General features: G+C 34.5%; 1 protein-coding gene across 1 annotated transcript; it reads left to right on the top strand.

Moving 5' to 3' along the window:
- Positions 1 to 1,583: 1,583 nt before the first annotated feature.
- Positions 1,584 to 9,290, top strand: LOC131166077 (subtilisin-like protease SBT4.14). The gene is made up of 11 exons (XM_058124318.1): positions 1,584 to 1,832; positions 1,972 to 2,063; positions 2,916 to 3,013; positions 3,265 to 3,408; positions 3,524 to 3,629; positions 5,173 to 5,686; positions 7,000 to 7,097; positions 7,701 to 7,922; positions 7,994 to 8,102; positions 8,227 to 8,440; positions 8,536 to 9,290. Exons 1-11 carry the CDS (start codon positions 1,701 to 1,703, stop codon positions 9,108 to 9,110), a joined length of 2,304 nt encoding a protein of 767 aa, XP_057980301.1. The 5' UTR covers positions 1,584 to 1,700; the 3' UTR covers positions 9,111 to 9,290.
- The last annotated feature ends 1,088 nt before the right edge of the window (positions 9,291 to 10,378 follow it).

A 10,378-nucleotide genomic window follows, 5' to 3' on the forward strand; every position in this document is an offset into this window, starting at 1 on the left:
TTTGCATTACTTTTCTTTTAGAACTCTCTATTTTTTTTCTCTTAGAATTGCTGTGTGTTGAATTCTTTGAGTATTCAGTCCTGTCGTGCCCTTTGTTTGTGCAAGATCCTTCAATTTATAGGACTAGGTCTCAATCAATTTAGGCAATCTCTAGTCTTTGTATTTTCCATTGTTTCCTTTCGGGTAAAACCTTAATTATGCTTTCCTTCCTATAGCAAAATAACCCCCCCTCATCCTTATGATATGGCCGATTCTCCTTCCAATGGAGAGTCTGACCGAATATATTGGGGGATACATCCCAATTTTCAAAATTCTTCCATTAATTGAATGATTTTCTTTTCAAATTTTGTTCCATGTGCACGATTGTTTTATTTTCCCTTTTTGGTGTAGGAATCTTTGGAGGGGTCATGGGACTTGGCGTAGAGGGGAGCTGCTTGGTCTTTTAGAATTAGGGCTTTCCTTGTGTTTTTGTGTTTTACATTTGTACCCCCCATGTACCCGTATGTATTGAATTTGTACCTGTACCCCATCGTATCTTGTATGTATCTAATTTGTACCCCATGTGTATCACTTGCTAGCATAATAAAATTTTTTATTTTCTCTTGTGGGACCCACAGTTTCAAGAAATCAACAAAGACTAAAAACTTATAAAAATAGGACCTTAATTCTAAGAGGACTTAACAAAAAGGGCTGGAGCTCAACAATAACAGGGATTCAATTAACAAGGACTCAATTTTACAGGGACTCGATCTCAAACACTCCTATGGACTTAATAAAAAGTCTTGATTAACAGGGACTTGATTTGAAAAATAAGACTTAATTAAAAGGGACTCAACTTTTAAGAATAAGGACTCAACACAAGGATTTTAATTAACAAGGACTTGACTTTAAAAACCAGGACATAATAACAGGGCTTAATTAACAGGACTCAATTTTAAACACCTACAAGTTTAATCAAAAGGACTCAATTATCAGGGACTCAAACACCTACAAGTTTAATCAAAAGGACTCAATTATTAGGGACTCAAACACCTACAAGTTTAATCAAAAGGACTCAATTACCAGGGACTCCATTTTAAACACCTACAGGTTTAATAAAAATAACTCAATTAACATGGACTTGATTTTAAAAATAGAATGACTCAATAAAACACTTCAAATTTCCAGAATATAAAATCGACCTCTCCTTTTTTAAATTACCATGCTATTGCGAATAGTTCCCGCTCTAAGAGGAAAAGAGAGGCTCGATTAAAATTGGGGTGTCTACATATATCGGATATTATTGTTCATCTTCCCATCAAAGCAACAAGGACACAATGAGAGAGGGACATGGAAATGTCCCACAAGTTACTCCAAGGGAAGCATTCCCCATTAAGCTATACTTATGTATATGCTCGTGGGCATATATGATCAACTGGACCAGCAAGATAGTCCCAAGCTACAGAACCATAATCTCCCTTGTACGTCTGGTTTCCCAATTACCAAACCCGCCTCAGGATATAGAAAGTTTACAACCCAAGTCATATACAAACCATTCTTCTTATCCTCAAGCTATTTATTAATTACCATTATCGCTGTTAGCTATTCGATCTCTCTTCTAAACCCTCAGAATTTCTTGCTATATATTAACTATACCACAAACAGAGCATCAACACGTACATGCCGAACTCCAACCTCTAGAAATTGAACTGCGCGCAACAATGTTCAAAGATGGATCCCCATCATGTCACCCACATTATTTTTTAACTCACTCTCTTCTTCTGCTGGCTCTAATTGCTGCTGCAGCTCTCAGTGTTAATGCTGTTCCAGCAGAAGATGATCATGAGCAAAAGGTAATTAAGCTGTGTCCAATTTTATATCATGTTTTAACTTTCATTATTTATAATCCCTACTCCATTAGCCTGTTTATTATGTACCTTCTCGGTGCGTATTTGTAATATTGGAGGTGACCGTGTATATATATATGCACAGAAATTTTATATTGTTTACTTAGGAGATCGTCACAATGATGAAGAATCTGCCGTCCAAACTCACATTGATCTCCTCTCCACGGTGAAAGGAAGGTTAGTTTCATAAAGATAGTGCAATCCTATTGAAACTTTTATCATGAGTTCTCTAGAGACTTTCAATTTAGATTTGTACAAAATATAATACAAATTTATATTTAATTTTATTCAAATTCACGAATAATAAGGAGAGTTGAAAAAAAAAAAAAAGTTATCCCTCTCATCTCCATCCCCTTTTTAATTTTTTTTGAAAAACTTCTAGAAATGTGTCAAAAGATAGCATATGCTAGGATATTATTGCTTGAGAGAAAGCATGTAGAAACCAAAGGATTTGCTAATTGAACAGTTTTTTAATGCACTTTGCTCAACATTTAATGCATATTATGATCTTGAGTGTACACCAATGCCATATTTTTATGTCTATGAAATAAAACAAGATAGAAATTGAATGAAGCAAAAATAAAATATAGAATATGAAAAATCAAACGGGAAATTTCATTTTGTTGCGTCTAATTCTATTCCATTTTGTATATTAGTGCCAAACATATAGTAATGTTGAAGAGAGGTTTGTTAAATAATGTTGAAGACTATGTTATGGTTGACAAGAGGTATTGTCTATTTTGATTTATGAGTCTCATAGTTTTGTCTATACTTAAAATGAATCTTGTGATGATGGAATAATTAAGGACAGACAATATAATTTGAAGTTTTTCAAGACTCTTAAATGAAATGAGATTCCAAGCACTCCATTCACACATCATAACGATGCAATTGTACTTTTTATCATGAATAAATCATTCTAAACATCAACTGGAATTGTAATCAATAAACCCAAAGAAGGGAATACTAATTGACATTATGTGTTATTTTTGTTCATTTATTTGTGTTGTATTTGCATTGGAATTTTAGTGATGAAGATGCTAAGGACTCCATCATCCATAGCTACACGAAGAACTTTAATGCATTTGTAGCAAAGCTATCTGCAAATGAAGCCAACGAGCTATCAAGTATGTTTGCGTGCGTGTGTGTGTGCATCAAATGTTTGCATTCGACATAATATTGAAATCATTTTTTGCAAAAGAAAAATTCTTGCTATCTCAATCATGTGGCACACACAACATCCTTGCTAGACACATATGATGATAGAATACATGACTATGGGTTTTATGCATTCCACTAGCCTGTGTTTAGTTGGAATGCCACCCAAAACAGATGACAAAGATTCCTAACATATATAGATATTTTTACTATGTCGTAGGCATGGAGAGAGTTGCGTCTGTCTTCCCGAATCGATATCACAAGCTCCAGACCACACGATCTTGGGATTTTATTGGGTTGCCTCAAAATGCAAGAAGAAAATTGAAAATGGAAAGCGACATAGTTGTGGGTTTGCTAGATTCAGGTCTATATGCAAATGCATCTTTTTAAATATTTTTGCACTTAGATAAGGAAAATTTTTATTTTTGCTGCACATACCATAGATATGAAAATGGTTTGATTATTAGTATGTATGGCAGGGATCACCCCACAGTCAAGCAGTTTTAAAGACACCGGATTTGGTCCTCCACCCAAAAAATGGAAAGGAGGTTGCGGACGATACGCTAATTTCTCGGGATGCAACAAGTAAACCCTTTGAAATATAAGATTGAGATATATTAATTGATCAAAAAGCACTCAAATCATATCTAAACATGATTTTTTTTTTTTTTTATTGAAACTATAATGTTTACTTTTTTATTCTAAAATGAGTACTATATTGAGATTTTTTCTTGGCATGTTATGGTTTCTAAGATCACTTTTTGCCCTCTAATTTTTATTAGTTAGTCTCGGCAAAGGCCCTCGGCAATGTTTTTTTTTTTTTGAGTGACTATCAGTAATGTGACATAAAGTCTCCTTAGTTTATTTCATTTTTTATTCTATTGAAATTTCATTTTACTTTACACATTAAACCAAAATTAAAACTAAAATAAATGATAAATTGATGAAATTTACTCAAGGATTGTACCACAAAGAACAATGAGATGAATTCTATCAATATCTAACCCTTATATATATAGTATACATTTTGTAAGAAGAGTATCCTTGTTCTTGATTTACACTGCAGTGTTCTAACTTTATCCACTTTTATTCATAGCTGGAAGTTCCAATGATATACTAGATCTGCAACTTTTGGAAAAGGGTGAAGAATCCCTTTCAATATTTTTTTAGCTTTGATTTCTAAGAGACATTAAACCAATGTCCATCAAATTACAAATGCGATACTCTATCTTTAGAACTAAGCATGCTTATAGTATGTTGTACACACATGCATAGGTATTCAACAAATCGTTGATCTTATAACTATTCATTTTTATCTATTCAGTATAATATGTAATTGCCCTTATATATATATATATGAATTGATTAGTTGAATTCAAATGCAATTTAAGTGTCATGATGTATGGTGCGAATACGACCTTCATAGTTGGTATGCACACAATCTATAGTACTCATTCAGCCAAATTTTAGTTTAATTAATTGGCCAACATATATATACTATATAATTGTAACTACATTAACTTGACCAAAATACCAAGTAGCAAAATTAGCGATTGATTGTAATATTATTTTGCTATTCACAGAAGAAATATTACGAGAGTGACTTTGAGAGAAAAGAGAGGCAAGTGAAGGGTGGGAAGTAGGAAGGGCCAACGGGCAATACACATTTGTTTGTGAGCTCATGATTTTCCTTGTCAAGCCTCTCTCGACTCTTGCAAGAGTGAAAAAATATATATATATATATATATATATATATATATATATATATATATATATATACCAAATAACAAATATTTTACTTTTTCGTGTTTGGTTATCAAGAAATCTGAGAAGAAAAAAACTTAAAGTAAACCAAATCAATGAATAATTTTTTTTTTTTTCACATCATTATTTTTTTTTTTTTAATTTTTTAAAATAGTATTTTTGATATAGACCAATACAAAATAAATTTCTTTCTTATTGCCCTTTCATTCATCATGGATGGAAATTACACTTTAAAACGCACATTTGCCCCAATATAATCCTAACCCAAATCTAAAGTCACTCTAATTTCAGGTGAACCTCCTTAATATTTCTCTACGTACTTCACACTGAAAGCACTCTTGTTTTGCTCTAAAATTTTGTACAGCAAGCTCATAGGAGCCAAATTCTTCAAACTGGATAGAGTGAAAGACGAGGCTGACATAGCATCTCCGGTGGACGTGAACGGCCACGGCACGCACACGTCGTCGACGCTAGCAGGAAGCGCCGTCGCAAATGCAAGCCTCTTTGGGCTGGCACAGGGCGTGGCGCGCGGGGCCGTGCCGTCCGCCAGAGTGGCCATGTACAAGGTGTGTTGGATAAGCTCCGGTTGCTCCGACATGGACATTCTCGCGGGGTTCGACTCGGCCATACACGACGGCGTTGACGTAATCTCCCTATCGATCGGCGGCTATTATGCTAGGTACACGGAGGACTCAATAGCAATAGGATCGTTCCATGCCATGAGGAAGAACATTGTCACGGTGGCTGCCGCCGGAAATGGTGGACCCTCCCTGGGCACACTGGTGAACACTGCTCCCTGGCTTCTCACCGTTGCGGCTAGTGGAATTGATCGGCAGTTCCGGAACAAAGTTGTGCTGGGCAATGGCCACACAGCCTCGGTAATTAATTAAGCTACCTACCTACAACGCCAATAAGTTCTGCTCTTTTTTGCCTTCAACTTTTTCTTTCTTATTTTTATTTATTTTTTTTTTTTTTGTGAGCTTTTAGAATGAATTTGACCCTTCTTTTTGTGTCTTTTTATAAGTGAAAATATTTTTGGCAATAAACTTTTCTTCAACCTCTAAAAGTTAATTTTTAACTTTTCTAAAAATTCTTAAAAGTTAGAAATTTTGAACTTTTAAAAGTTAAAAAATAATTTTTTTCTCCAATAAAATATTCTATTCCATTTCTTATTCTTAACTTCTTTTTTTTCAAATATTATAAAACAATCAAAATATTAATTATATTTTCTAAAACCATATATCCATTTGAGTAATTTTAAATATTTTTAGACACATTATAACTTTTTTTACAAAGTTAGCTTTTCGTTTAATAAATCTTTTTTCATAAGGGACCAATCATTTTTTAAATGATATTTTATTCAACTCATTTTTAAAAAATCCTTTAAAAAAGTCACAGATAGGTCAACCTAAGCCTTAGTAACACGATGGATCCAGGACATCCATGAATGAAGCAGTATGGAATTCACATTACCATTCATTTCCTATCATGTGAGCTCGTATCATCTTGAACCCGCATTACAAGTAGACTTGCAAAATGGATAAAAATTCATTAATCCGAACTGAATCCAACCCACTTAAATCAAATCATAATCGATCCACACCTTAAATGAGTCGAATATGGTTTAAACTTTTTTTTGTCCTCCTCTAAATAAGTTGTTGGCGGATTTAAGATTTTATCCGATGGATATCCGCCTATGCGCTAACAACTAATGTTTAAATTCATTATTAATCTCATATGCCCATACTTGTTAGACATCAATTCAATTAACAAAGCTTTATTGGTCAAGGCCTAGTCCCACACTCCCAACTCTTATATTATTATATGCGTCTCTGAGTCTGTCTATGTCCACATTCAAACTCAAGTCTAAATACTCAATTTCTTAGTTGGCATTTCATGGTGTCGATATTTTATCAAACACGTCAATTAATAAATTGACTAATGTGGCCCTAAGAACTTCAGCTTACTCAGTTGTTCCTTGGCAATGCAAGCCCTCTGTGTTATTGTGCTTCTGAGTTTTTTTTTTTCTTTAGCCAATCATTTAGATTTATAATTAATACATTCATATTAATTGATTTGAAGGTAGTTCTGTTACGGTAAAATATTGAAGGTAGTAAACTTGGCATATGTCAATGGAGAATGCTGTTCATCTTCATATTTTTTGGGTGACTACTATGCATTTATTTCGTAGGGCACTGGAATAAACACTTTTGATACAAGTAAAAAATTACAACCTCTTGTTCGTGGGATTGATATAGCTAAGGATTCTAGCTCAAAGGAGAGTGCAAGGTATTTTTCATTTGGCAGAACTTAAGAAATAAACTTTTACAAGTTGTTTTGTATCATTTTTATTTTCTGTTTCTATTTTCATTACTTTTATATGCATTTGCTAATTTCCAATAGTCATATACAATAGGATTATCCTTGGAGTTAATAAGATAAAATAATTATCTTACTTATATTTCAAATTCTTTTTTGATTCAAAGACAAAAATGAACATGAGTCCAGTTAGGTTTTAATTCTTTTTGGTTTTAGATATATTATCCAAATTGATTGCTAGTTTTTAGTTCTTAGTTTTATAATTCTTGACAATAGTATAAATAATCCTTAATATATCATGTGGTTTGTCTTTTAGATATTTACGCATGCATAAGTAAAGATTTTACACTCCAATAACATGGAAAAATCTTCATGAAAACTAAATCAATAAAGAAATGATGAAGACTAAGATATAATGTTTGAGATTATTGGTTTACCTTTATGTGAATTTAGATATAATTTTATATTATATTTTGTGAAAATCCACATAAATCAAATCTAAGAACTGAACTTCATCCATGCTGCCAATTGCAACATAAGATCGAGGTAATATTAGGTTCATATTTTTTTCAGGTTTTGTTATGAAAACTCATTAGATCCTGCTAAGGTGAAAGGGAAGATTATATACTGCGAAAGAGACGGCCAAACGGATATGACAGTTAAAACACTTGGAGGCGTCGGCGCGATCATTGATGACCCAAGTGATTCGGAGTCGGCCACAATTTACGTAACACCGGCGATAGCAGTGAATGCCACTGTTGCTAAATCCATTGACACTTATATAGACTCAACAAAGTAAGCATTACAACAATATATGTTCTTAATTAATCTCTGAAATGATGAATGTTGTTAAACGTTAAACGCAGATCAGCATCAGCAACAATATGGAAATCCGAGGAAGAAAAAATGGTAGCTCCCTTCGTCGCTTCTTTTTCTTCTCGAGGTCCCAATCCCGGATCAAACCACCTTCTCAAGGTATAGATTTTGATAAGCAGTGATGAATGAAATTAGGATTTTGTGACTTAATTGTTGTGTTTAATTTGTATTATATTTCCAAAATGAATCATCTGCTTAATTTGTTGTGAGTTGAAATGAACAGCCGGATATTGCTGCACCCGGCGTCAGCATTCTAGCATCATACACACCATTGAGGTCAATTACTGGGTGGTATGCGGATACCCGACACTCCAAATTTAACTTGTTGTCCGGTACTTCAATGGCATGCCCCCACGTCGCTGGAGTGGCTGCATATGTCAAATCCTTCCACCCAGATTGGTCTCCGGCTGCGATCAAATCTGCCATCATAACTTCTGGTAAAATTAAACCTCTCTCTCTCTCTCTAGAAGTGTATTATATAATTAATAATTACAAATTTTATGCTTGCTTTGGAGCAAATTTAAATTTTCAGCAAAACCCATGAGCTCAAGGGTGAACAAGGAAGCAGAGTACGCTTATGGTGCTGGTCAATTGAACCCAAGAAACGCTGTGAGCCCAGGCCTAGTCTATGACACTAACGAGGAGTCCTACATTCGATTCCTATGCCAAGAGGGTTACAATGCATCCTCTTTGCGTGTTCTGGTTGGCTCAAAACCCATAAACTGCTCTGCGCTACTTCAAGGAGCAGGCTACGATGCAATTAACTATCCCACCATGCACCTCACCGTAACCAAGAGGGCTAGACAACCAACCATAGGCATTTTCCAGAGAATTGTTACTAATGTTGGTCCTCCTAACTCAACATACAAAGCTATTATTAGAGCTCCCTATGGGGTTGAAGTTAGCGTAGAGCCCACGATTCTCACTTTTTCACTTGCGTCGGAGACGCAGAGATTCAAGGTTGAGGTGAAGGCAAGTCCCATGTCACAGCGTACACAAATGCTATCAGGTTACCTAGCATGGAAAAGCGATCGACATGTTGTAAGGAGCCCTATAGTTGTTCGTAATCCAAATTACACAGTAAGGGAGCATGCATATGATCAGTGAATGGAATGAAAGATGACCTTGGAAGGAAAGATGACCCACTCACTACTATGTGCTTTGCCAATATTGTACATTTGTTTAATCTACTATTCTAGTTTTAAGAGTGCATTTGCGAATGACTAATGTATCCATCTATCAAAATCGAAAAATGATATTCAAAATACAGTTAATGATTCTTATTTATGGGTCAATTTGCAACATCTAGAAGTAATTTACCAATAAGAATATAATATTTGAGAAATCAAGTTTGAAAAAAGAAATTTGTTCTAAATTTAACTTTGAAGAAAACCTTACAATCTTGCCCATGCTTTTAAGATGAGACAAGCAAAGATTCGATTTCATCCAATGCAGTTACATCAAAGTAGAGTTTGGCATTAGTGAAATGAAAAATCTACTATTGTGAATGAGTTCTAATTAATGATCATCTTCAATTGGTTATTTCAATAATACTTGAAAAATTAGGGATGTTGTGCAAAAATACCAATGCGCAACAGAAACACAAATTGATCAGATCGTGTAATACAACAATCAATGATGCACAATATGGAAACAATCCATCACACAGATAATAAAGGAAAGCCAATAAACAATGACACAAGAGATCACGTGGTTCGGCAATGTACCTACGTCCATGGGAGCAAACGACTGATTTTCACTATCAATCTCAAACAAAGGTTAAATTAATATTGTTTATATGCTAACCATATGCATACAAAAGACTTAGGAAGTTCCCCTAGTACCCTTATAGCAATCTTCGAAAGAAAATCCTCTGAAATCCCCAATCTATTGTTCTTTCCAATTCAAAATTCGAAATCAAAGCCGACAAAGACGATCGATGGTTTCAGGCAAACTATAGATGATTTAATGTCAAGATTGAAACATAAAGACTAAAACCATCAACAGTTTCAAGCAATCCATTGACGGTTATCTCCTGAGGGTAAACCGTCGACCAAATTGTCGACGATTTCTTCTTGCAGCCTAACTTCCTTGTTCTTGTTTCATCATGCTTTCCTTATGCATGTATTCCACTCAATATGAGTCACATAGTCCAACAATCTCTACCTTGGTGAATATTCACCTCCTAGGAGAAATAAGAAAACTTGCAGCTCCACCTAGGACAGTAGATTGGGACGCCTCCCATCTAACACATGGAGACGTTAATCAAGTCCATGCAATGCTTGAACTTATTCGTTGTAACAAGCTTTGTCAACATATATTGCTAAATTCTCAGACGTGTGAACTTCATCAAGTAGTAGTTCACTAGAAGGAAT

This window comes from Malania oleifera, chromosome 10 (assembly GCF_029873635.1).
Source record: "Malania oleifera isolate guangnan ecotype guangnan chromosome 10, ASM2987363v1, whole genome shotgun sequence".
NCBI classification, from domain to species: domain Eukaryota; kingdom Viridiplantae; phylum Streptophyta; class Magnoliopsida; order Santalales; family Ximeniaceae; genus Malania; species Malania oleifera.